Here is a 27,611-nt window from a genome sequence, read left to right on the forward strand (position 1 = left end):
TGGACCTGATAACCAAAATGGATCTAATAACACAAACTGGACCTGATAATCCAAACTGGGCCTGATAACCCAACCTGGACCTGATAACCCAAACTGGACTTGATAACCCAAACTGGACCTGGTAACCCACACTGGATCTGATAACCCAAACTGGACCTGATGACCCAAACTGGATCTGGTGACCAAAACTGGACCTGATAACCCAACCTGGACCTGATAACCCAAACTGGACTTGATAACCCAAACTGGACCTGGTAACCCACACTGGATCTGATAACCCAAACTGGACCTGATGACCCAACCCAGACCTGGTAACCTGAACTGGACCTGATAACACAAACTGGACCTGGTGACCCAACCTGGACTTGGTAACCCAACCTGGATCTGGTAACCCAAGCTGAACCTGATAACCCAAACTGGACCTGGTAACCTGACCTGGACCCGATAACCCAACCTGGACCTGGTAACCCAACCTGGACCTGATAACCCAACCCAGACCTGATAACCCAAACTGGATCAGCCCTCAATGTTCCTCCACTGTCCCGGCTCCGCTCTCTATTGTGGATCATCCTCGGGATAATTTTGCCTCTCCTTTCTGTAACATTCCCAGCTTCTCAAACAGGGGTTAACTACATGGTTCGATTAATCCTTCTATACAGAGGTGACCCTATTGACTCTTCACATTTACATTAAGATGCTATAGCAAACACTGGGCAGTAAAGAGGATTGTTACCTCAAGGCAGAAAAATAGTGCATTTTATTAGATTAATTCCACTAAAAGTCATTACCTCTCCCCAAAACCTTGACTCCTTTACCTCTTCAGAGCTACCACTAATTACCTTTACACTAATAGCGCAGATGTGACTCATATAACCGTGAACAGGCGTCGTAGTCAAACCAGCACAACAGGTTTGGCACTCGTGCTCTTTAATTTCTCCGCTTTTGATCCGGAGCCTCTTTTTAAGCTGCGTTTGACCGCGGATCATCAGTTGCTTCTATAATATCACGTTTCTTATATTTCTCCTCAAGCTCCTTAACTGTCTTGATGGAAAGACAGAAGGACACGGAGCCTGAAATGAGGTTGGAAATTTAGGCTTGGGAGAAGAACCTTGTGTCTTTAATGTGCTTCTTTATACTGCAGGAGTAACTAATTAATTCCCATCGCAAGGCTTGAATGGTTTATTGCTCTCTCTCCCTTCTTTTTGCTCATCCAGGAGGCGGCTGAGGAATAGACTGTGATCGTATCACCACCTGCAGCATCAACTTGTGGCTGTGGGGCTGTTCATTCAAGCAAATATAAAGCAGATAAGCCTAAAGGGGAAGGACTGCCCTCTCCTGACCGCTCGGTATACACCAAGTTGGGATTATTCGACAAAAAAACAGGTATAAAAGCACCAAAAGCTTAACACTAAACTCATAGTGAGTTTAAAAGTCCTCAAGTCCAACTGGCTCCTGTTAAACTGGATCACAAAATCTAGATCCTCCTGCAGAAGGTTGATATTAAAACGCGATCAAAGCTCCACGCTGAGGTTTTATATCTCAAAGAAACAATAAAAGCCATAAATCGACGGTATCGCTTTCCGCAATGCGTAGACATCTGGAACAGTGTCCGACGCCTCATTTAGGAGATATCTGGATAATCAGGAGCCAGCGACGAAACCTCCGCTATAGAATGAGATTCATTCTGTGATTCTGTTACTCTTCGGAAAGCGATAAATCACAGCTCTTCTCTCAGCTATCCCTGATCAGCACAAACCCCCCCATCGGTTCTTCTTACCTGCTCCATTCTGCAAAGTTTTGTTTGATTCAATGATTCACGGACGCTCCGTTGTGGTTTTACTCTGGGATCCAGGTGTGATTTCTATAGGAAACACGTCCCTATTGAAAAGTGAGCTGAAGCTGGTTTTTGTCATTAATCTAACAGTAAAGCTCCGAAGAATAAACACTTTGAGACTTATAATAAGCAAAATAATTACGTGCTACCATGTAAAGAAGGCTCAGGCCTTAAATTTTATTGTTGTTGATGAGGAATAAATCTGGCTTGTGACCGGCTGAGCACAAATTAAAACCACCCCTTTCGCTCCCCGCCTTTCCCAGCATGGGACACCGACGTTCTGGAAACAACGTTAAATAACAGCTCGTGAATCGAGATGGCAAATCAGAGCAGCGGCAAGAAGCTCGAAAAGTCAATATTAGACTTTAAGTGTGGGGCCCCAAGCTCCCACTCCCCCCTAGAAGACAAGATTCAAAAGCAAAACTGTTCTTTTCATGGCCGTAATATCATAAATAGTCCCGCGCGTCTCTGGTGAAGATGTTCGGGCTGAACGCGCCAACCCAAAGCAAATGGCTTCTGGTTTCAGATGCGGTTCGATCGCTGCCGACGTCACGAGTGGGCGCGTCTCTGTGTTTGACGCACCGGCAGCGGAGAGTTTTAAGTCGCCTCTCGCGTCGCCGATCGCATCCTTCACGTAATAAAAACCCGGTCGGCTGCCAGACATCGGTTTCGAGTTGATGCTTCTGTTTGTGTGTCTCACGTTGGGTTTTACCTGCTCTTGGCGGGGCGGCACCGGGGAGCGAGGGGACACAACTGTGGCTGCTGCCACCTCCTCCTGTTCTCCAGGAACACGCTGGAGCGCCGACAATTCCATTCCCAACCGCCGCGCACACGGCGAAGCCGAGCGGGACCACGGCGCCGGATTCGCATCCTCTCCGCCGCTTCTTCGGCGTCTGAATCTCTCCCGCCGTCAGGAAAAGTGCTGAGCTTTAATTGAGGTATATTCATAATCCGCAACGCACTGGAAACCAAACCCTCGGTTTCTCCCTCGTTTCCCCTTCCTAAACATCCAAACACTCAAAGCTAAGACCAGAACTCAACGGCTTTGCCTTCCAGATGTTTTCTCCAACGGCTTTGCCTTCCAGATGTTCTCTCCAACGGCTTTGCCTTCCAGATGTCTTCACCTCCCAAATATCTTCTCCCCGCCTGCCCCAGGATTTCCACCCCATCCCACCCACGCAGCCTCATCGTCGGGATTAACGGTGTTTCCATCCATTTAAGGACAGACCTACAAGTTTTTGGGTTTCTCGACGCTTAGCGCAAGCTCTAAACCTCCACCTGATCCCACCACGAATAGAAACCAGGGTTAAGACGGTAAATGTTGCTGTTGGTCACCATCCCAGTCCCACAAGAGTTTTCTTCGCGTCGCAGAATATTTATTACTAGTAGATCACTCATTGAAAGGGTAGAAATAATTAATCTCGGAATAATAATAGTTAAATACTGACCTTGGGGTTACTAAGTACAGTAGTTTCTCTGTTACAAATGGAAGTAGCGCCGGCGTGCCGGAGAGCACAGCGAAAAAAGCAGAGATTGGCTTTTCTAACGCTATTTACAGGTTTTCCGTTGAAAAAAACCCGCCGAGTTGGATTAAATATACAACATTTCTCCCGTATCCAAACTCTTTAAGGTGCTCCGAAGTGTGGATGAAAACAGAAGCTACAGTAGATCAGTTGCGTCTATTTACAAACCGCTCTCGGTCGCCCGTTGACACCAGGATTTTCCGGAGAAGGGTGACGGAACTCAGGTTGTTCCACCAAAACGCGTCGTACGGGGCCTCCTGAGTACTCGGAGAGCTCGGATCCACCTCGTGCGACAGGAGCGAGAAGCTACGGGTGAGAAACCCAACGAGGAGAACGCGCTTAGAACAAATAAAAGAAACAATTGGAAAAATAGGAATAAAATCCCAAGTGGCCCGTAATTTGTAGGTCGAATTTCTTCAGAGTTCTTTTCTGTTTGATGGGCAAATTCTCCCCGTAGTTTCGTTCTCTGGTGCCTGACGGACGCTGCCCGGTGTCGCTTCTCCCCGTAGCGCTTGTGGTCGCACCGGTACCTCCTAATCGCTCCAAGTTGGGTGTTTTTGGGAACCCGTCAAACCAGGAGGGTTTGACCATAACGAAAACGCTGAGTTTGTCCTCGTCGGTCTAAGATTTTAGAGAAAAAGAAAGGAAAAGAAGTTGATTTGACTCCTGTTTGTAAACTTCTCATGTGCCGTCGCCGTTCCCTCGTACATTTACGTTTCAAACAGGTCCCAGAGATTGCAAGGCAAGCGTGTTAAGGCAGTAGAAGAAACTCAACATTTCAATCACACCTCTTGATTCCCTTAAAGGCATTTCTAAGGCATCAAAAGGGGCACGTGGTTTGTGCTTGGCCTTTGCAGAGAAAGGCGTTTGGTAGAGCGTAATAAAAACGACAGGCGGAAGCCACTCAGCCCCGGGCAACGGCCACGGCGTCGGCGAGGAACGGGGAGCCACGGCGCACGTTCCTCACCATCGCTCTTTCTGGTACACCTCTGTTTGTACGATCTCCCCGGGGTGCTCCGATATGCAAGCCCCGTTGATATCGCTGAGCTTGTTGTCCGGAAGATCTTCGGGTTTCGTGCAAAGTTTCAGCGCCCTGGAGATGAAGACGTCCAAGTCGAACTCGGGGTCCGTTTCGCTGGTGGCCTCCGCGGGTTCTTTGCGGAGCCGGTGAGGAGGAGACGGAGCGTTCCGTTCCTGAAGCTCCGGAAGAGGATTGGAACACTCGAGACCCACCTGCGTGCTCTTCACCCACTGAGCGATCTCCAGAAAGAGGTTGGATGGTTCTTCTTCCAGCGATAGCTCGGCCGCGGGCGCTATGGTCGCTCTTTTCCAGTGGGATAAATCTAAAATCAGCTTGGGTTCTGAGTAATGATGGGGCTTATTGTCTCTCCACAGCAATTTGTCCAAGTAGGATGGTGACCCCACTTTGTAATCGCACGATTTCCCACAATCGGCATCGAATACTCGGTCCATGGACGAGTGGGATAATTCCAAGAACCTCTCCGAGCTGCTTTGGGAATATTTCCGGGGATCGACTTGAGCTTCTTCAGCGATGGATTCGGATCCCGCCCGGGGGTCTCGCTGAACCTCGTCCATCTCGTGGTATTTATCGTGTCTCCAGTCCAAATCGGAGGAGAGGCTCACGTGATACCTGCGAAAAACACCATTAGACAACCCACAGCTCAAACCTCTGTATGTTTTTACCTTTTCCTTCCTACTACGCCACTTAACCTATAGATTTTTAATAATCAAACTGCCTCTCAGCCCAGAGACAACAGTCCAGGTCCTACTTTTTCACCCAGGCGAAGAGATGCGTAAGGTCCCGAAAGGTCCAAGAATAATGGGATTTTACAGCCCGTACCTGTCCCAGTTGGACATCTGGCTCTGGTTGGCTTCCATCAGTAAAATATCATCGATCTCGTCCTCGATCCGGAAGGGATGCTGAGACACCGGTTCGTCCTCGGGGCAGGAATACGGGCTCATGTAAGGATGCTGCAGCCCCATCTCCGCCGTTAATCGATCCATGGGGTTAAATGTCAGTATTTTCTCCAGAAAATCGATAGCTGCGAAGCGCAGAGAAACGAGCTCGTTAATTCCTCAAAAGCAACAGCGGCTCCCTTGCCATGAATCCCCCGAAACAAATCCCCTCGAAGGAAGGAAGGAATTAAAGGTCACACCCCGTGGGTATTTAACGTGTAATTTTTAAGTCTTCAGAGTGACCAACACTATGAAATAATTTTGCCCGTTAATATTTTACAGATTTGGAGTGTCTAAAATTATTTCAGAAAGACTGCAGAACATCAACTCTTTCTACAATAATTATGAAGGAAATTAAGTGTAATTAAAGTGACTAAAACGAATTCTAAACATATAGGGTTTGTTGTGAATCCTTTGACGATTCCTTTTGCTGAGATGACGTGAAAAGATCGAATCTTGTCATTAAAAATGTTGCTTAGGTTGGATTCAATGACCTTAAAGGTCTTTTCCAATGACAACAATTCTATGATCCGACGTGGAAAAATTCTTTAGGGTTCAGATAATAAATAGGAATGTGACTTTATTAATTTATAACACTTTACCTTCCGAAATATCCCCATTAAAGATGGAATCGTGTAAGCGGGACCATTTCTTTAGCGGCAAAATCACCCAGCGGAAAGGAAGGGCCGTTCCTCGGTGCTTAAACATTAACCAATATCCGATTGTCTCCCACGGGATTATTTCACCGCTCGGACTAATTAAGTAGGAAGCAATCAATAACTTCATAAGGTCACCGACTGCGGGCAAGCGGCGCGGTGGAGTGATATATTATGAGTTATATATTACGGGTCAGGGAGGCAGGAAAATGTCAATGGATGATGTAAGGGGCACAGGTGACCTTTATTTGCGCAGGAACGACGGGGAATAAATTCATTCCCGCTCGCCGGCGGCTGACACGGTCCCTGGGCAACCTGGGCCGATGGGTATTGTGTTGCCAACAAGTTAGACCAGTGAACATAAGCCAGGCTTAGTCTTGACATCCTCCCAAAAGCAGGTGGATGAGTCCACCTACAAAGCTGCTCCAAGGAGAAGTTCAGATCCAAGAGCCGGTGGTTTACAGCTCCCTCGCAACAACACGCTGCTGATTATTGATTTTTAAGCTCTAGTTGAATAAGGGAAGTGGCTCAAGTGGCTTGTGCCAGCACTGGGGTGGCCAGCAGGCCCAGGGCAGCGACCGTCCCTGTGCTGGGCACTGGGGAGGCCAAACTGAGAATCTTGGGGGCAGTTTTGGGCCACTCAGGCCAAGAAAGGCCTTGAGGTGCTGGAGCGAGTGGAGAGAAGGGGAAGGGGCTGGAGCACAAGTGTGATGGGAGCGGCTGAGGGACCTGGGGGGTTCAGCTGGAGAACAGGAGCTGAGGGGACACAGGGACACACAGAAACGGCCTCAAGTTGCGCCAGGGGAGGTTGAGGTTGGATGTGGGAACAATTTCTTCCCCAAAGGGCTGTGGGGCATTGGAACAGGCTGCCCAGGGCAGTGCTGGAGTCACCAGCCCTGGAGGGGTTGGAAATACACACCAATGATATTCTCAGGGACATGGGGCAGTGCCAGGGGTGGGTGAACGGTTGGACTTGATGGTCTTGAGGGTCTTTTCCAACCAAAACGATCCTATGATTCTAAGAGGAATGGGGAGGGAGGGACGCAAGGCTGGCACGAAGGAAATGCGCCTTGGTATAGTCTTGAAAGATCATTTCTTATTTCTGTGCGAGCTCCGTGCGCTCATGAGCGCTCTCCTGCATCCCCATGGGCCAGCGAGCAGGTCCTGTGGGGACGCACGAGCTCCAGGTGGGACCACGCACCACAGATCCCCAAATACCTGAAGCCCCTTCATGCACTTGGCTTTTGAGGACAATTTCTCAGACTCCCTGGGGACATCAGGCTGTTGGGGGATGTCCCACGAGAAGGACGTCGCCGAAGCACCACGGTACCTTCACTGTCCACCTCGGGGAGCAGCTTGCGCAGCGGTTTCCTCACTTCCCACGTGCTGTTGATGAACATGGGCATCACTTTGAGCAGCTCCTCTTTGTCTTCCTCGTGGATCACGGGGATGGTCTCCAGAATAAGCTGCATCTGTTCCAACTCATGACCCCCTAAACAAATAGAAAACAGGGAATGAGTTGAGATCCAGGAGTTAAACGAGCAATCGTATCTTTTTAAATCCTTCAGGCTAATTGCCAAATTGTGATTGAAATTATGGGGTATTCAAAGTGATGAAGGTTTTGTGGCTGGTCCCCTCTCTGCTCACTGAAGGTACCTGGAAGCCAAAAAGTTTAGTGACACAAACGACATAGGAAAACCTTGAATTACAGCTCTCAGGAAGCCAATTCTCCACCGTTATCCTCTATTTATGTCAGTCCTATGGCCTTTCGGAAGGAATTAATCTCTAAAAAGCAAAAATACAAACTACAGAGAGAATAAATGCACTGTGTGGGAGAGAACGAGGAGTTTTGCATCATGTTTTGGAAAAGAGATTTTCTGTTTCCTTTCATTATGTTTTCGAAAAGGAAACTCTTCCCCTTCCCTTTTCCTTCCCCTTCTTCTTCCCTTTCCCTTTCCCTTCCCCTTTCTCCTCTCCTCTCCTCTCCTCTCCTCTCCTCTCCTCTCCTCTCCTCTCCTCTCCTCTCCTCTCCTCTCCTCTCCTCTCCTCTCCTCTCCTCTCCTCTCCTCTCCTCTCCTCTCCTCTCCTTCCCTTTCCTTCCCTCTCTCCTTCCCTCTCTACTTCCTCTCTCCTTCCCATTCTCCTCTCCTCCCTCCTTCCCTCTCTCCTTTCCTCTCCTCCCCTTCCCCTTCCCTTCCCCTTCCCCTTCCCCTTCCCTTCCCTTCCCTTCCCTTCCCTTCCCTTCCCTTCCCTTCCCTTCCCTTCCCTTCCCTTCCCTTCCCTTCCCTTCCCTTCCCTTCCCTTCCCTTCCCTTCCCTTCCCCTACCCCCTTCCCTTCCCCTTCTCCTTCCCTTCCCCTTCTCCTTCCCTTTCCCCTCTCCTTCCCTTCCCCGTCTCCTTCCCTTCCCCTTCTCCTTCCCTTCCCCTTCCCCTTCCCTTCCCCTCCCCAGCAGAGTGTGGAGGAGTCACTGGAGGGAGCTGTAACCACTCAGTTACGGACATTCTTCCCCTCTTCCCTGTTTTCTGTGCAGATCGCACTGGGGATCTCTCCAAAGCTCCAAAAACCAGATTTGAGCTGTTGGCGACGTGCTGCACCCAATTTCTTCTGCCCCTCACACAACGGGCTGCGGGGACGACCCCCCTTTGTTGAGTTACGTATGAAAATCAAAGCAGGGAGTCACATCTATTCTTAATAACAACTTTCAGAGTTGAACGCCTTGGACGTGAAAATTTTCTAAAGGGGAGACTGAGGAAATTAGGGAGAAGGAAACGAGGTGATTTTAATGATGTTAATGATCCCGACTGCTGAATTTTCAGCTTTCACAAAAAGCTGCGAGAAGGAGCGACAGTCGACTGAAACACCTGCGAAGAAACCATCATTCTCTCCATTATTAATGGGGCTACATTATTTATTTACACAACTCGGCGAACAGCTGCTGACAAAATGGGTTAAACCTCGTCAATCGAAGCGCTAACGGGCCACGGAGAGACGACCAGCGCCACAGATTTTGGGCAGGGGGGTAGTTTGGACAGGCAAGAGCGTGGCCACTTTGTTCCTGAATTAATAGATCTACGTCCAAGCAAAGTTCACTCTTAACAGGAGTGGTTTTGGAAGAGTATTCAATCAAGATTCGCTTCTCGAGACCATCAGAGCTGAGATTCAAATGCTGTGCTGATAATCACGTGCTCTTTTTGGCTTCTTGTAACGCACCTTTACAACAACACCTGTCTATAGGAAAAGCCTGAAATTGAGTAGCGACATCCACAGAATCACACAGAATCCCAGAATGTCAGGGGTTGAAGGGTCCTGGCAAGCTCATGCAGTGCAATCCCCCCATGGAGCAGGAACACCCAGATGAGGTTACACAGGAAGGTGTCCAGGCGGGTTGGAATGTCTGCACAGAAGGAGACTCCACAACCCCCTGGGCAGCCTGGGCCAGGCTCTGCCACCCTCACCAGGAACAAGTTTCTTCTCAAATTCAAGCGGAACCTCCTGTGTTCCAGTTTGAACCCATTACCCCTTGTCCTGTCATTGGTTGTCACCGAGAAGAGCCTGGCTCCATCCTCCTGACACTCACCCTTTAGATATCTGGAAACATGAATGAGTCCCCCCTCAGTCTCCTCTTGTCCAGCTCCAGAGCCCCAGCTCCCTCAGCCTTTCCTCACACGGGAGATGCTCCACTCCCTCCAGCATCTTGGTGGCTGCGCTGGACTCTCTCCAGCAGTTCCCTGTCCTGCTGGAACTGAGGGGCCACAGCTGGACACAAGATTCCAGGTGTGGTCTCCCCAGGGCAGAGCAGAGGGGCAGGAGAACCTCTCGGACCTACTGACCACCCCCTTCTAACCCACCCCAGGTAGCATTGGCTTCCTGGCCACAAGGGCCCAGTGCTGGCTCATGGTCACCCTGCTGTCCCCAGCACCCCCAGGTCCCTTTCCCCTACGCTGCTCTCTAATAGCTCATTCCCCAACTTACACTGAACCTGGGGTTGTTCTGCCCAGATTCAAGACTCTACACTTGCCCTTGTTCTATTGCATTACATTTTCCCGCCCAACTCTCCAGCCTGTCCAGGTCTCTGATGGCAGCACAGCCTCTGGCGTGTCACCACTCCTCCCAGCTTGGTGTCACCAGCAAACTTGCTGACAGTCACTCTATTCCCTCGGCCAAATCACTGATGAATATCTTGAACAATCCCGGCCCCAGCACTGCCCCTGAGGCACTGCACTAGATCCAGGCCTCAACTGGACTCTGCCCATTGACCACGACTCTCTGGCTTCTTCCCTTCAGCCAGGTCACACTCCACCTCACTCCCCGCTCATCCAGACCGCACTCCCTCAGTTCAGCGCTGAGGATGCTGTGGGAGAAATGTCTTTCCTCAAAGAAAAAAAAGACCTTGAAGACGCCAACCACAATTCAAACCTCTTGGGACAGGGACATGTTATCTCTGTCCTACTCCACCCTATGGTATTTTTTAGCCGCCGCCTTATTTTCAGCTGCCAAGCAGAGGGGAATTCCCTCTGCAACGCTAAAAAACCTTTTAAATTGGGTCGTGAGTAAGAAGAAAAGGAGGAAAAGTCAATTTATTTATCAATTGATCAATAGAAGCCAGAACCTACCGGCGAAGAGCATCCTCCCCGTCAGCATCTCGGCCAGGATGCAACCGGCCGCCCACATATCGATGGCTTTGGTGTAGTTGTTTGGCGAGAGGAGGAGGCGAGGGGAGCGATACCACTTTGTTACTAAACCTTCGGAAAGGTAACCCTGAAAAGCAAAGAGAGAGAGAAAGAACGGTCAGAATTCCTCCGATCTCCATGTCGGATCTCCCGGAGAAACTGCCCGCAACGCTTGGGAATCTTGCCGGAGCAAAGAGGTGACACACAGGCCGCTGGAGGAAAAGCTCTTGTCGCTCCCCTAAAAATGATTTGCGGTTTGTCGCCGTGGTACCGAAGCATCTTCTGCAAAGGACAGATGGTTTTAATAGCGCGGATTTGCAGCTCGGAGCCGCAAAAGTTATTTTAGGTGATTGTTAAAGACTTGGATGTATTATGTAAATCGCAGTCAATCCCATTTGGGGAGTTAAGCACGTTATTGAAGTGTTTTGCTGTGTGCGAAGGAAGCTTTTCCCAGCTCAGTAGCCCGAGCTTAGATTTCCAAACGTGCCATTTTTGCTGATTCCACCTCCAGTTAATCCTTTATCTTTAATCCCTCCATAGCCACCTGGAGCGCCCATGGATCCGACTGAATTCCCATGGATCCGACTGAATTCCCATGGATCCAACTGAATTCCCATGGCGCCGACGCTGAAAATCAAGTTTGAAAGGGCACATGGAACTTGCCGCGTCCGCATCCCCCCGATGCTGCTGGGGGACCCCGATTTGGTTTGGGATACATAGAGGGAACTGCGGTCGAGCCCACGCGGCGTCTCAGAGGGATGGGGTCTCGTAATAAAGAGGAGGACGAAGCGACGGGGTGGAAAAAGCGGATTTACGGAGAAAAGGAAAGGCCCTCGTGCTCCGTCCCGCTTTGCCGACGCGTGACCCGGTTTTACAGGGACGTCCTCGGCAGCACCCGCGGGCCAAAGACAAAACTCCGTCGTCTCTTTGGAGCTCACCCGGGAGATTGGACGCGAGTGCCAAGCGCTCAGCGACTCCCGTTGAAATCAAGGAGGCGCGTTGAATCCCGAAAATAACGGCGGCGGAAGCGACGGCCCCGCAATGAACGGGCTGCGAAATGAATGGTTATTTCATCAGGGTAACGCTGGGATATTCCTAAGTAGGACTTACTATATTAAATATAACGCATTAACAGAACGAGGTGGATTGGAACACAACCGAAAAGAGAAGATAAAACAAACCGATCAAGCTGAATTGCATTCGGAGAGTATTAAAATGAATACAGTTCACATTAAAACCTCCATGCGAACTGATATCGTTTCATAAACTGTTTTCGGTCGCGGTATATCGTATAATTCGCAGTTAAAACACCTCCTGGGGTGTTACAGGATACACCTCTCAGCCTAAACATGAGGTTTACAATGCTCCTAATGCAGGTTTTCTTCCCATTTCCAAACGTGAAAGTCGTTAAGTTTTTAATCATCAAGGCTTTGCTTTTAAAAGAACATTGTAATTTTGGTCTTCTTAAGATAAGTCGTAATGGATTTGAGTTCTCAGAGGCACGAGCACGATGCAAAATGTATGAGCAATATACTAAAAACATCCATACGTAGCAACAAACCTAAAAATGTGTTACGTCTTTTATTTTTATCAAATGCATACGATAAATTCCTGTCTTGCCACCTGGAGGAAGCAGCACCAAGAGAAATGATTTGGGGCGGGTGTTGCGGTGTCTCAACGCGGAGGGTGGTCCCATCCGGGGCGAGTTCGGAGCAACGTTTCATCCTCATCTCCTTTGAAAACCTCGTGATGATCCACCTGGGAATGTCCTTATTTTCCTGGACGAACTGGAAGTGATGACGTTTGCACCGAGTCCAAACCAAAGGGAAGGACTTCAAAGGTTTGAAGACGTTCTGGAAACGATTTAGGATGAGATCGGCGCCTAAAAGGGCTGTCACGCCCTCCTTAGCATGGATTTTCTGCCAATTAATGCTGTAATTAATGTTGCCAAGAGGCAAATGGTCCCCTGGCAGCCTCGTGTAGATGCCCCAAGCGCTTTGGGGCACCAGACAGAGCCCCTAGAAGAGATCATTTGACTATTTTGTAAGATACAAGCAGGCTAAGGAGGGTCCCACTTTGCCATCTTGTCACCTGAATAAAGAGATTCAGCAGCCTCTGCATCCCTAGGTCACATCTGGACTATCATTTGGAGCCAAAAGTATTTATAGGACATAAAAGGGGGGATGGATGGAGAAGATAAAGCTCTGAAGAAGCGCAGGACCATGTGGGGAAGGATAACTGAGCTCAGTCGAAAGAATATGGCTGGATATCAAAGTCCCCTCTCTCTTGCTCAATGATTAAATAAGTGTAATTCGGATGGAATTGGGTTTTCAAACAGCAGGTGAGGAGAAAAATAAGCAGAGCGGCTGCGGATGAGGTTCCATTGTGGGGATGAACGGCAGCTTGTGTTTTGTAAAGGTACCAAACCAAGAAACAGGAAGTTTAATTATTTCAGTAAAATGAGTATATTTGATATATATGATATAAAGCAATAAAAGACACCTGAAGGCACTTGAGCTTTTCCTAGGCCCTGCTTGCGGCTTTGCAGCACCAGGGCGAGCTTAGCAGAGCTCAACTGTGGGCTTCGCCTGGATAAAACAAGTCCCAGCTTGGCCCAGCGCCCACCCCACAGCACCCAAACGGCCTCAAGGACCCGATCGCTTCGCCCTCGGGACGCGGTTCGGCGTCGCCTACCTTGTGCGAGTAATGCTGATCCACGATCCTGGCCAGCCCGAAGTCGCCGATTTTCAGCACCAAATCCTCGGTGCTGATGAAAATGTTGGCGGGTTTGAGGTCGCGGTGGAGGACGTTGGCCGAGTGGATGTATTTGAGCCCCCGCAGCAGTTGGTACATGAAGAGCTTGGCGTGTTCCTCGGCGAGCTTCCCCTGCTCCAGCAACCGCGCCAGGTCCGTCTCCATGTATTCCTGGACGATGTAAACCATGTTAAACTTAAAAAAATCCCCACGGAGGTTCGTCCCCTTGGGCCCCAACACCTCGTAGACCTTCACGATGTTATCGTGGTCCAGGCGGCGGATGATTTTGATCTCCCGGAAAGCGTGTTTCATGCTGCGCGCGTCGCCGATGGTGATCTTCTTCACGGCCACTTTGCGGCAGCTCTTGCTGTCGAGGGCCGACAGCACCAGCCCGTTGGCTCCGAAACCCAAGGGGCGAAAATTAACGAAACGACAGCCCAGGTCGTACCCGTACATGCTGGCGATGCAGTCGCACTTCTCTGCCATCGCGGGCTCCGTCCTCTTTCGGCTCCTTTTTCCTCTTCGTCACTTGAAAAGCTGCGAGAGTTGAAGATCACAAACGCAGTTTGAAACCAAGCGCCTCATTATTACTCCATCGCTTCAAGATGAGACGCAGCGAGAAGAGATGTGAGCGCACACACGCAAGTAAAATGTTTTAAACCAAATGAGAAATCCAAGGGTAGAGACTTTCCAAGCAGGACGGATAAATGAAGCCCCGAGATCTCTAGCAAAACAAAATGGTTGCTCTTCTTGGGACTAAAAGATCAACGTCGCTCTGTTTTGCAGCCGCTTGCTTGGGTTTCTCCTCCAGCGTCTCAGTGCCGGGGTGGCCAGGTGGCCTTGCTGCCCCCTTTTCGGTAGCGGGAGACCCCATGTTCCCCATCCGCAGGTCAAAATCTTGATAGCAGCAAATATTTTCCAGTCCAAAACTCACGTTCAGCGCAAATTTCCACAATTGCAGCTCCAGCACCTTCCCCTTGTCGGTTTTTCACTGGCGAAGCCAAGCGCCATCCGACCTTTACTGGTTATCCCTCAGCACCGCTCCTGGAAGAAAAGAGGAGATGGATTTATTTGAGAACAGCGTTTCACAGAATCCCAGGATGTCAGGGGTTGAAGGGCCCTGGCAAGCTCATGCAGTGCAATCCCCCCATGGAGCAGGAACACCCAGATGAGGTTACACAGGAAGGTGTCCAGGCGGGTTGGAATGTCTGCACAGAAGGAGACTCCACAACCCCCTGGGCAGCCTGGGCCAGGCTCTGCCACCCTCACCAGGAACAAGTTGCTTCTCATATTTAAGTGGAACCTCTTGTGTTCCAGTTTGAACCCATTGCCCCTTGTCCTACCATTGGTTGTCACCGAGAAGAGCCTGGCTCCATCCTCCTGACACTCCCCCTTTAGATATCTGTAAACATGAATGAGTCCCCCCTCAGTGTCCTCTTGTCCAGCTCCAGAGCCCCAGCTCCCTCAGCCTTTCCTCACACGGGAGATGCTCCACTCCCTCCAGCATCTTGGTGGCTGCGCTGGACCCTCTCCAGCAGTTCCCTGTCCTGCTGGAACTGAGGGGCCACAGCTGGACACAAGATTCCAGGTGTGGTCTCCCCAGGGCAGAGCAGAGGGGCAGGAGAACCTCTCGGACCTACTGACCACCCCCTTCTAACCCACCCCAGGTACCACTGGCTTCCTGGCCACAAGGGCCCAGTGCTGGCTCATGGTCACCCTGCTGTCCCCAGCACCCCCAGCTCCCTTTCCCCTACGCTGCTCTCTAATAGGTCATTCCCCAACTTACACTGAACCTGGGGTTGTTCTGCCCAGATTCAAGACTCTACACTTGCCCTTGTTCTATTTCATTACATTTTCCCGCCCAACTCTCCAGCCTGTCCAGGTCTCTGATGGCAGCACAGCCTCTGGCGTGTCACCACTCCTCCCAGCTTGGTGTCACCAGCAAACTTGCTGACAGTCACTCTATTCCCTCGGCCAAATCACTGATGAATATCTTGAACAATCCCGGCCCCAGCACTGCCCCTGAGGCACTGCACTAGATCCAGGCCTCAACTGGACTCTGCCCATTGACCACGACTCTCTGGCTTCTTCCCTTCAGCCAGGTCACACTCCACCTCACTCCCCGCTCATCCAGACCGCACTCCCTCAGTTCAGCGCTGAGGATGCTGTGGGACACTGTGTCAAATGCCTCACTCAAGGCATTTCGTTCAAGGTTAACGACAAGCAAAACTCTGATCTTTCAGAGACTCATTAGTCATCCCTCCAAAGGGATTATTAACCGCGTTTTTCAGATGGGGAAATTTCTTATCAAGTTGTATTGGCTTTTATATTGGGATAAACCCCATAAAGGTCTTGGCAGGTCTGAAGACCATGAGAAGGTTTAAGGACAGGTTGGGATGGAAAACGTACATCTGGCTGCAGCAAAACCAGAGCTTTTCCACTAATCTGAGTTTCTTAAGCCTGCGCTTAAAACCTCAGTCCCCGCACGGGTCACCTGGATGGCTGAGGAGGTCAAAAACCCACAAAAATCAGGAAAAATTCCCAATGGGAGCTCTGTAAAATAGGACTTGGGTCAACAAGGCGTCATGTTGGGTTTGACCCACCGCATTTCTCAACTTTTAGGTGCTATAAACCATGGTTTGAGCCCAGGTCGGGCTGGATGGGACGCGGTGCTTGGCTCACTCTAGATGCAATGGAATTAAACCAAGTTTTGCCTCATCGGCTTAATTATTAATAATTAGTATGGTTCTAGAAGCACTGAAAGGGAAAATGTGCTGAGTAAGACTAAAAGGGAAGACAGAGCCTTATTTTATGTCCTGAGAAAAGCGATGGGTGCTCCTGGCTACGTCTCAGCAGCATTTTGCACAATTAGAGAGGCAGAACCGTCCCGAAAAAGGCGCCAAGTTGCGCTTCTGGCCTTGTGGTTGGGTCCTTGTTACGGAACCATCCCAGGAAAAGCTGCTGGAGATGCTTTGGGATGCCCGATTCACCATCAGAAATCCTGGTTTGGATTCTTTTCTCGCTTCTCCAAGTCTATTGAATGCAAAATTGTTATTTCAGTGGCCTAATGAAAAGAGCTGCCAAGGCCAAGAGCGATCACAAAAGCAGCAGCGATGCTGTTTGGCTGCGGATGATGGAAAACATGGTTTATTTGCATAAAATGATGGAGTCCCTGGGGTTTTTTCAAGCTGACGAGGGCAGGATCCGCCATCCACTTGAAAAAGCCAAATTCAATGGGAGCTTCGGGGCAAACTGCAGCAGAATTGAGCCAACAGGTCCTGGAGCACAACAGAGGGTCGGGAGCGGGGAGAGAGAAAGAGAGTAATTATATAGATTAACCTCTTTCTCTCTCCCTTATACCTTAGTTTTCCTTCCATCTCTACCACTCTCTTTCCCTTTTGAACCTATAAGGATAACACCATCTTTAAGCTCCGCTGTTGATTGCTGGTTCAATTTCATATTATAGCTACTGATGCTACAAGTACTTTTAGTAAAACAACTGAACTGGACCCTGGGGGTGATTGTCTGTCATTCGCTTCACATAACGGCGCAGAATTAACCCAGAGTTAACTCACACGTGGTCTGATCTGTTGAATCAGGGCGCGTGTCGTTAATTCATTAAGTTAAGTTAACTCATCCCTCATCCCATCCGTTGGGACGGGACAGGGCCTCAGGGATCATTTGGGCCAACATTTCTAGGCAGGAGCTCCTGTGATGTCCGTGGAAGGGATGCGGCTACTCACACAGAGAATTACACGATCAAACTCCCAACAAACATTGTACATCTAAGAATAATGCAGGAAATATAGCGACGTGTTCCTCCTTTATGAATACTGAAGGTATTTTATGGTTTTAATTCACTTCTTGCTTTTTTCACAGGGGGGCAGCTGCAGTAGCGGAGATTTTTATCATCGGGACCCCTTGTGCCGTAAAACACAAGGACAAAGGATGAATTCATTAAAGCTCAAGCGTCCTAACAAGATTCTGTTATTAACAGAGCACCACGGGTGCTAATTAAAGGAGGACAGCAACGATCTCTCGCTTGAACACCTTGTAAAGGGCCGGATGCTGCAAACTATTACATCTCAACAGCCTTTCGACCAGACCTGAGATTAAAGGCGAAGCAGGAGGGGTTGTATTCACCGTATGGGCTTAACTTATTGATTCCTGTATCGGGTAGATCTGGCAGCAGCACGATGAGATTAATTTTGTCATTCCCTCTCTTCACCCCAATATCTTTCCCTCTCCAGCAAAAGCTGTTCGAACGTCCTTGGGGGGAACATCCCAAAAGCTGAGATCCCACGTTCGGTCCCACGACGGCCTTGAATCTCTTTTGGGAATCTCTCCAAGCTTTAGTCACAGTAACAGAGTTACTGAAGCAGAGGGAAACACGGACAAACCTCCCGTCGCTCTTTGCTCCCAGCAACTGATTGGAAGATGGAGCTTAATTAGTCTTTTGCATTAATAAACATCCCGCGGAGAGCCCGGGAGGGTCACAGAACGCAGGTAACGGCAAAAAGCCTCTTCCCATCCCTCCTGTGGCTCAAGCCATAAACCACAGGGCCCGTTTTTCTGCTTTGCAGCCTCCTGTATCTTCCAGAAGTACAAGGTTTCTATCACCTTGATTATAAAAGCAGATGGGATCACGGGGAAATAGGAAAACCGGGGGCGCCCCAACAAAACCAACCTGATCTCGGAGGAGAAAACCGTCCCCAAACCTCGTGATGAACACGGTAGCGAAAGGAATGTCTCATCTGGCAAAGGATGCTGAAGAACAAGCGATGCTCTTGTGCTGGGGTCTCCGGGTACCACGAAAAGCATCGCAAGCCTGTTCTGGGTTTCTGAAGAGGGTTTTTATCCTGAAAAGGGTTTTTATCAACCCAGCTTCCCTGCAGCAAAGCTGCACAGGACATCAGGTACCATGGGTGATCAAATCGTATTTATCAGATGCCTTTAATATCAAAATCCAAATAGAAACGCAGTGAGATTAGCAGAGCTGCCACCGGCAAAAGGCCAGAAGGCACCAAGGAGGAGGAAAAGAAACAACGGGAGAAAGCAAAACCAAAGGGAAGCAGCACAAAAACGACCCGAGTCTTGGATAAAACACACAATGTACCATAAGCAAGAGGAGCAACGTCGCTCAGCGCTGCAAATTCACCTCTCGCAGGACAATAGGAATTTTCCTCCTTAACAGCTAAGGCACTTGTGGCCAGGCCAAACGACACTGCAAAAGAATAAAAAGACAACTCAGACAATGCTCATTAGTTCACAGAAAGAACAGAAAACAATGAAGAACTTGCTGACGCTCGCAGGGATTTTCAGCGGGGCGGGAAAGACCGGTCGACCGGTCATGGGACGTGGCACGTTCGGCCGCCCTGGGCTGGATTTGCATGGCCAGACGGTGCCATGAACAAACACGGTTCAGTACGCGCATCCCACAGCCAACTCGCCCTCTCCCACCTGCCTAAATATGGTTTTTAACTTCTATTAAGCTGGAAAAGCTCGGCTTCATCTCTTTGAAAGCATCTGGGATGGACAAACAGACATTGTGGCCGGTGCTTTTGGCTCCACCCTCCTCCTTCTTTCACACTGCACGGGCTGAGAACACATCGATTTGAAACCAGTAGAAATATTTCCATTACCTCAATAAAACAATTCCTAGAACGGACGGCTCGGAAGCCCCAGCCATAAATCAGAGCGGAAATGTGATACCTCATCGGGGCAAATCGCTTCGCCCTTTTGGTTTGGCACGGTCTTTTCTTCTTAAGAAAAAGAGATAAGATCGGCTCTGCGCCGGCGCTTTGTGGCTTTAGCTCCCCAGGATACCACGGGTCAGGACTTTGCCTGTGTTGTCACTGGTAGGGCTGGACCAACATAAGCAAAAGGATGGTTATTTAAAAAGAAAACCTAATGAAAAATATAGAAGAGGCCCTAGAGAGGTTTTATTTTGCGGCAATTGAGGAGCCTGCAGCAGGAATTTGCCCCAAAGGAGGTATGTGCAGCACGTGCCGCAGACGGACAGACAGCAGCCCCAACCCAAGAGGTACCTCTGGGAGCGGAGAGTCTCAAATCGCCGCGCTGGGATCTCACAAAAGTGCTTATACTTGTGTCTCTCTCGGGGATTAACCTCCCCCTTAATCCCTCTGCTGGCTGACAAACCTCAGCCGGTTTATTTTGCGGGTCGGTCATAGATCCATGGGCTCAGCTTGAGAAAACAACGAAGACGGGTTTGATGGAGAGGAAAAAAACCCTACGTTTGTCTGTAGGAACCGCTTGGTAAAAGTTTCCACCCCCACAGCGATGGTCCCGCGCTGCTGCAGCCCCAATGCAGCAAGACAGAAGCTTCCCCAGCGACTGAGAGATGAAAAGGGGTCAAAATAATGTGGTGTGGAGAGTTGCTCGGTGTCCCAACCAGAAATAATCCCCTGATGTCGCTCTCTCCTCCCAGGCAGCGTCGCTGGGGACTCGGGGGAGATGGAACCCCCAGCTACGTGTTCTTGCTTCCGTCGTCCTCGAGAGGAATGTGTAATTAGAGACATTAATCTACAAAGGCGATGGAAGCCCCGGCCAAAACGATGCTCGCCCAAGGGGCCCAAGCATGCAGAGAACGTGACCCAAAAAGCCTCATAAACAGCTTCAAACCTCAAGGAGGTACGTCCAGGAGATTCCAGCCGCGGGATTTGCACCATAAGCTCTGTGATATTTGGAGAGGAACATCTTCCAGGAGATGTCTTACATCTGGATAGGAACAACCCCAGGTTCCAGTGTAACTTGGGGAATGAGCTGTTGGAGAGCAGTGAAAAGGGACCTGGGGACAGCAGGGTGACCATGAGCCAGCACTGGGCCCTTGTGGCCAAGAAGCCAATGGTACCTGGGGTGGGTTAGAAGGGGGTGGTCAGTAGGTCCGAGAGGTTCTCCTGCCCCTCTGCTCTGCCCTGGGGAGACCACACCTGGAATCTTGTGTCCAGTTGTGGCCCCTCAGTTCCAGCAGGACAGGGAACTGCTGCAGAGAGTCCAGCGCAGCCACCAAGATGCTGAAGGGAGTGGAGCATCTCCCGTGTGAGGAAAGGCTGAGGGAGCTGGGGCTCTGGAGCTGGACAAGAGGACACTGAGCGGGGACTCATTCATGTTTACAGATATCTAAAGGGGGAGTGTCAGGAGGATGGAGCCAGGCTCTTCTGGGTGACAACCAGTGACAGGACAAGGGGTAATGGGTGCAAACTGGAACACAGGAGGTTCCACTTAAATTTGAGAAGCAACTTGTTCCTGGTGAGGGTGGCAGAGCCTGGCCCAGGCTGCCCAGGGGGGTTGTGGAGTCTCCTTCTGTGCAGACATTCCAACCCGCCTGGACACCTTCCTGTGTAACCTCATCTGGGTGTTCCTGCTCCATGGGGGGATTGCACTGCATGAGCTTGCCAGGGCCCTTCAACCCCTGACATTCTGGGATTCTGTGTGTCGCTGCCGGATCGAGGCGGCCGAATATCCCAGAGCCACGGAATAAACGTGCCCATCTCGTCAAAAAGAAGATTTCTCTAGAGATTTCAAGCCAGAACATTGTAAATCGCGCTCCTAAAATAGCCCGAGCGAAATCAAAACACGCTCCCCGGGACTTTTAGCCACCCAGATAATAGATAGGGAATAAAAAGCTTTGCTAAAGCTTGTTCTCGGTTTAATCACCTACTACTATAATGAGATTACGTGAATTAGCTGTATTTTAAGGGAGCGTCAGTGAACTCAACAGCCTTTCTAAGCAGGTCCAAAGTCCTTCACTCTTATTTTCCCAAGCTGGACCATTGGGGAGTGAAACGCGGATATTTTGCTCCCTGTGCTGCATCTCAGCAGCTTTTTTCTCGTTATGGGCTCACGTATAAAACCCAATTAAGGCTTAAGCACCAGAGCAGCGCAGCAAAGCGACGGCCCCTCCACCCCACAGCTCCCACCCCGGCGAAGCGATAAGAATAACCCGTTAAAAAGTCACTTTAATTGCCTTGCTGGTTGTTCACACAAACTCCAGTGAATGCTTCACGTTCAAAAATGAATTAAGCTTTGAATAGCAATAGAAATGTTCCACCGCCACGCTTTTCTCGCAAATAAAACGCAAAAAAAAGAAGGCGAGGATACGCAGCGAAGCCCAAAGGGCATCGCGATTGGGATGGAGTCATTTCATCCGCTTCTTCACTTTTCACTCCAGATTTCCCTTTTGCAAAAGGAATCGCGCCAATAAAAATGGGCCGAGTGGTTTGTTTTGCAAGACTCGCGTCCCAAAGACTTCTTAACGTTTCCTTTTGATATCTGTTGGTCAAAAATTGCTCCTGTTCCTAAAGCTTTTTGTAGATTTTCCCATATTGCTGTGATAAAGAAAAGCGATAACAATTATTCTTTTCTGGCTGAGTAGTAGCAGGCACATGAGATTTATTCAGATAAAAGAGGCCAGCGTGGGAGATGAGATTATATAAATACATACATCTAAATCATGGGGAGATGTGGATTAAAACAGTGAGAAAGCAGAATTCCCAGAGAGCAAACTAATTCTAAAAGAAACCATCTGAAACACTTTCCGATTTTCAGAAGACACGCAAACCAGTCTTGCCATTTCAACCTGCAATATTGATAGAAATGTAACAAAACCACCTCTTCTTTCACCCCCTCGTTCTCCTTGATCTCATTTTAACTGGAACCGGTCCCAGCTGAACCAGATCCCAAGAAGCCCAGCACCTATCCGGTGTCCTTGAAGTCATTTTAAGCCAAGACCTACTTCCACATTCGCGTTTCTAGGGTTTCATTTACCCAAAGGCATTTTCTAATAGTCCAAAACTTTCCGTATTTTGCGGGATGAGGGGGAGTTAATGGAGCATAAAACCCCAACGAGGGGTCGGGTATAACCCGCCTCCATAAAGGTGCATTTTCTTCCATCTCAACAAACACTGAGACGTGTCTTAGGATTTGTGACACCCCCAGATGCTTCCAGAGGGACCCGCAGCATCGCAGCCACAAAAATGTACTCTGCAACGTGACATTCGATTAGGCTTTTTATCAGAGTTTACATAGCTAATTGTCGCAGGTGTTATCAGTTACCATGTCATTAATATCGTTGTAAAATCAGGTCTAGATATGCGCAAACAACCCGAGCGGTGTGGGCTGCCCAGCTTCCTACGGAGATGACGGGTTTGTGGATAATATAGAAACCGAGCCGCTTGTTGCGAGCACAACCACGCCAGCTGCTTTTTAAAGAAAGGGGTGGAAAGCGCTGCAGGAACAAGCACTAATAATTCCTCCACGTTTTCAGGAGGGAGATTTGGGAGCTCCGCACGCTCCTGACTCGGCCTCAGGGCAGCACCTGCAAGGTCATCCTGGCTGAAATCGGCTCCTCGTGCGTGATTCCCCCTGGAAATCCCCCCGAGATTTAACCTCAGCAGAGCACAAATCACAGGACGGGTGGATGAAGGCGTTTGCAAGGTGCAGCGGTTGGTTAGGAAAGAGATTCAGAGCTTAAATGTGCAAAAAAAACGCATGAAGCATGTGGTTTCTCCTGCCGTGGTCTGAAAGATGCTCACAGAGCGTTTGCAGGCCATAAATGCTGAATTTTGCTCTCGTCTATTCATTGAGCTACAAGGAGAAGGTTTTCACAGAATCCCAGGATGTCAGGGGTTGAAGGGCCCTGGCAAGCTCATGCAGTGCAATCCCCCCATGGAGCAGGAACACCCAGATGAGGTTACACAGGAAGGTGTCCAGGCGGGTTGGAATGTCTGCAGAGAAGGAGACTCCACAACCCCCTGGGCAGCCTGGGCCAGGCTCTGCCACCCTCACCAGGAACAAGTTTCTTCTCATATTTAAGTGGAACCTCCTGTGTTCCAGTTTGAACCCATTGCCCCTCGTCCTGTCATTGGTTGTCACCCAGAAGAGCCTGGCTCCATCCTCCTGACACTCACCCTTTAGATATCTGTAAACATGAATGAGTCCCCCCTCAGTGTCCTCTTGTCCAGCTCCAGAGCCCCAGCTCCCTCAGCCTTTCCTCACACGGGAGATGCTCCACTCCCTCCAGCATCTTGGTGGCTGCGCTGGACCCTCTCCAGCAGTTCCCTGTCCTGCTGGAACTGAGGGGCCACAACTGGACACAATATTCCAGGTGTGGTCTCCCCAGGGCAGAGCAGAGGGGCAGGAGAACCTCTCGGACCTACTGACCACCCCCTTCTAACCCACCCCAGGTACCATTGGCTTCCTGGCCACAAGGGCCCAGTGCTGGCTCATGGTCACCCTGCTGTCCCCAGCACCCCCAGGTCCCTTTCCCCTACGCTGCTCTCTAATAGCTCATTCCCCAACTTACACTGAACCCGGGGTTGTTCTGCCCAGATTCAAGACTCTACCCTTGCCCTTGTTCTATTTCATTCCATTTTCCCGCCCAACTCTCCAGCCTGTCCAGGTCTCTGATGGCAGCACAGCCTCTGGCGTGTCACCACTCCTCCCAGCTTGGTGTCACCAGCAAACTTGCTGACAGCCACTCTATTCCCTCGGCCAAATCACTGATGAATATCTTGAACAATCCCGGCCCCAGCACTGCCCCTGAGGCACTGCACTAGATCCAGGCCTCAACTGGACTCTGCCCATTGACCACGACTCTCTGGCTTCTTCCCTTCAGCCAGGTCACACTCCACCTCACTCCCCGCTCATCCAGACCGCACTCCCTCAGTTCAGTGGTGAGGATGCTGTGGGACACTGTGTCCAATGCCTCTCTGAAGTCAAGGTAGACCACATTTTCCCGCTATTCATCACGTACACGCACGCAGAGAGGTAAATAAAAATACCACAATGCAAACGGCTAATGCATAATCAATAGCAAAACCAAGGAACGCACCCATAAGTTGTTCGGCTGCAAAGCCGCTGGTGTCGCTCCCGTTTCAGCTTTAATCGCCCAAAGCGACGTGACAAGGAGAAAGCCAAAATGAACTGCAATGTCTAACGCTTCTTCCATCAGAGCTTAACTCTGATTTTTCAATAGTCATCGAAACTACAAGCCCAAAATAACGGCAGCGATGTCGTTAAAAAGGCAAATTTTACAAAGGCGAAAGCAATCGTTAGCAGGACTCACTTAAAGCATCTACCAAAGGCCCCAAAAGTTACAAACCCAGCAAAGCAGCAAGAGTTAAATCACGTAAAAATCATTCTGGCAATAAAAAAACACGTGGAAAATGCTTGGAAATGTGGTTTTCTAAAAGGTACTGAAAAAGAAATGTCCAGGGTCGGTGACTGATGAGGACATCTAATGGAATCCATTAAATCTGAACAGCTAACAGAATTAATTGTAAAGTAAGGCACTTTTAAGCATGCTAGGAATAGAGAATTAGCTGCCGGATTCACTGTCAGGTACCATCAGTAAAACTGCAAGTGAGTATTTGTGCTGTTACCAAAGAGGCCGAGAGAAGCTCGATTACAGATTAACCATGTGCACCCTGTGTCTTTCCCAACCTCCTGGAATCTGCCTTAAAACCCCTTAGCGACAGAGATTTCAGTGTTGCCAGACAGCTGCTAAAATAAAGAAGGTTTCAAATCAATGGGGGAAACACAAGGAAACTTTGTGTAGTTGCTATTTTAAAAAAGGAGGCAAGGCTGGGTCAGCTCCGGCACAGAAATTTCAGGTAAGTACACGAACCGGAGACTAAAAAGATCCAATTCTAATCAGCCAGCTGAGTTTCCTGACAATATTCTGAGTCCCAAGGGTGGCCAGAAAAATCACCCGTGATGGAGAAAGAGCCTTTGAGTGAGGCTACAACACCTTGAATCCTTCAGCCTTCTGAAGAAGTGACCCGATGGCTGCAGGGAGTGACAAGTCACCTTTGTGACAAGGGCACGACAATGTCCCCCCCTCTGCAAGTCCAAACGAGATAAGTTCAACCTTGAAACGAGATATTATCTCCCCAGAGCAATTAAATGCTGGCACAGGGTATGGGGAGGAAGGTAAGGGGGGTGCTCCCGAGTGCTTAGAGCTATGACAATAAAATTAACACGCTGGTTTTTAACTCAGCCCTCGGTGTCTGAGATGCTCACAGTTCAGCGTCCTTTCTGAACACGGGTTATTTGATTGGGATTTATCAGTCCTCACTAACAGGCTGGGCTCAGCTTGAGAGGGCAAGGACTGCAGTTAAGCCTGACTTTTCTCTCTGCTCTAGCTCTGAAGCAAGCAAGAGGCTCAGTGGTGATCTCCCAAGCACAAGAGAATCGATGGTTATCAGCTGTTTTACAGGGAGGGGAAATGCTGATGCTCACCTGCTGGGTATGAGATTTATCCCAGGAGCTCCTGCGGTCCTGGTGTCCCTTTCCCTGCAATCCTTCACACATACACCCCCACGGGGCTTTTTGTCACCTTCAAGCTGATGGGACATCTGTCCATCCAAAAGGAGGACAGTGAACTGTGAAACTGCGCCTCAGTCACATCTTTAATTGTGTCCAAGGTGATGGAAAAGATGTCACTGCCCCCAGGCCTCGTTGTGCTGGAGAAAGAAAAGCACTCTGCGTTCCCAGCACCAGGCAGGATTAAACACGCCTAATTAACAGCGAGGACGAACACAGAGACTAAAACTCCTCTCAGCGGCAGCCGAGCATCGCGTTGCCAAAACCAAACCAGTTGTTTAACCCAGAGAAAACCTTGATGTTCCACATCAGCTTCTCCAGCCATGACATCCCCCAAGCATATGGACACGTGGTGGGTAGCACAGGTACCCAGAGACCTCTGACACCCCAAAAAGGGGGTGCACGCGGGACCTGTGGGACCCCAACCCATCCCAGGAGGATGGGGCTGGACAAAGCACCGTGTGGGGACAACCAGACATCAGGGTCGGGATTCATCCCCTTTTTCTGGGGATGAACCAGCCTGGGATGCCCCTTCCCGAGGTGCCGTGGCTCCCGAACGCGCATTTCACCGCACACCGAGCACGTTTGATGCCGCTAAAGCCTGGCCCAACGCCACCTGCCATCGCCGGCTCTCAGACACAAGCGTCTCTTTTAGGCTAAGACTAAATAAGACTGAGAGCAAATGCAACCTGTCTTTGATGGGAAGAGGGAGAGAAGCAGATTTTCCCCTCTAGATACTGGGAAAGGTTCGGGGACCCCGACACCAGCTTAGTTGTGCACGGATTTAGCTGTGCAAACCCGAGTACTGCACGTAAAGCAGGTATAGAGACATAGAGCAGGTATAGAGACATAAAACAGATATAGAGACATAAAGCAGATATAGACATAAAACAGGTATAGAGACGTAAAGTAGGTATAGATAAAACAGGTCTAGAGATGTAAAGTAGGTATAGAGACATAAAGCAGGTATAGTGACGTAAAGCAGGTATAGAGATGCAAAGCAGGTATGGCCATGAAGCAGGTATAGAGACATAAAGCAGATATAGAGACATAAGGCAGGTATAGCCATAAAGCAAGTATAGACGTAAAACAGGTATAGCCATAAAGCAGATATAGAGACATAAGGCAGGTATAGACATAAAGCAGGTATAGACATAAGGCAGATATAGAGACATAAAGCAGGTATAGAGACATGAGGCAGACATAGAGACATACAGCAGGTATAGAACCGTTGAGAAGCACATGCACATGGGTCACCCATCCTCCCCCGGGCAGCAACCCGGGATGTTAAACCGGCTGAGCCCCGGGGAAGGACGAGGCGCCACCGGGAGGTTCCAGCGCCGGGTCCCACCCGGGGCAGGAGCGGGCGAACCCGCTCTCCGCCGTCCCCGCCGCCCTCGGCCCGCCCCGCATCGCCCCTCAAATCCCCTGAGCACCGGCTGGGGGGAGCCCGGCCGAGGAGGGCGCGGGGATCCCCGCACTCACCGGCTCCGCCATGGCCCGGCCGGCTCCATCTCCTCAGCGCACCGGCACCGCGCGCCCGCCCCCGCCCTGACGTCACCCACCGGCCGCCGCCGCGCGGGGGCCACCTGCCGGGGGAGGAGCCGCCTGAGGGGACCCGGGCAGCCCAGTGGGGGGACACGGTTCCCCTTCACTGTCCCCAGGAGTCGGCTGAGGGGACACGGTTCCCCCTCATTGTCCCCTTAAGGCGAATGAGGGGACCCGCTGCCCCCTCACCATCCCCATGAACCGCCTGAGGGGACCTGGTTCCCCCCTTCCCGCCATAGTTCCTGTGAGGAGCCGCCTGAGGGGATGCGGCTCCCCCTCACTGTTCCCATGAGCCGACTGAGG

At 50.1% G+C, this 27,611-nt stretch overlaps 1 protein-coding gene across 6 annotated transcripts; it reads right to left on the bottom strand.

Annotated features, from left to right (window-relative positions):
- Positions 1–1,987: 1,987 nt before the first annotated feature.
- LOC102094655 (mitogen-activated protein kinase 4) lies at positions 1,988–27,354 on the bottom strand. Of its 6 annotated transcripts, none has more exons than XM_065046802.1 (7): positions 27,246–27,331; positions 18,532–18,639; positions 13,356–14,459; positions 10,605–10,749; positions 7,321–7,482; positions 5,219–5,420; positions 1,988–5,008 (listed from the first exon to the last, which is right to left on the bottom strand). In XM_065046802.1, the coding sequence occupies exons 3-7, from the start codon at positions 13,899–13,901 to the stop codon at positions 4,321–4,323; spliced, it is 1,743 nt and encodes a 580-aa protein (XP_064902874.1). In that variant the 5' UTR covers positions 13,902–14,459; positions 18,532–18,639; positions 27,246–27,331; the 3' UTR covers positions 1,988–4,320. The 6 variants fall into 6 exon arrangements, with proteins under 6 accessions (XP_064902874.1, XP_064902877.1, XP_064902876.1 ...); XM_065046805.1 differs by having other exon boundaries at positions 18,103–18,639; positions 27,246–27,324; XM_065046804.1 differs by lacking the exon at positions 27,246–27,331 and adding an exon at positions 25,677–25,871.
- Positions 27,355–27,611: the final 257 nt, after the last annotated feature.

Source organism: Columba livia, chromosome Z (assembly GCF_036013475.1).
Source record: "Columba livia isolate bColLiv1 breed racing homer chromosome Z, bColLiv1.pat.W.v2, whole genome shotgun sequence".
Lineage (NCBI taxonomy): Eukaryota > Metazoa > Chordata > Aves > Columbiformes > Columbidae > Columba > Columba livia.

What these genes read in the sequence shown, in the direction of transcription:
- LOC102094655 (XM_065046803.1), bottom strand. Translation starts at nt 13,901, where the DNA reads ATGGCAGAGAAGTGCGACTGCATCGCCAGCATGTACGGGTACGACCTG. An exon ending in GGGGAGGATGCTCTTCGCCG is followed by an intron (nt 7,483 to 10,604) that starts GTAGGTTCTGGC and finishes CTATTTGTTTAG; the next exon opens with GGGGTCATGAGTTGGAACAG. An exon ending in CCCCGAGGTGGACAGTGAAG is followed by an intron (nt 5,421 to 7,320) that starts GTACCGTGGTGC and finishes TGCGCTTCGCAG; the next exon opens with CTATCGATTTTCTGGAGAAA.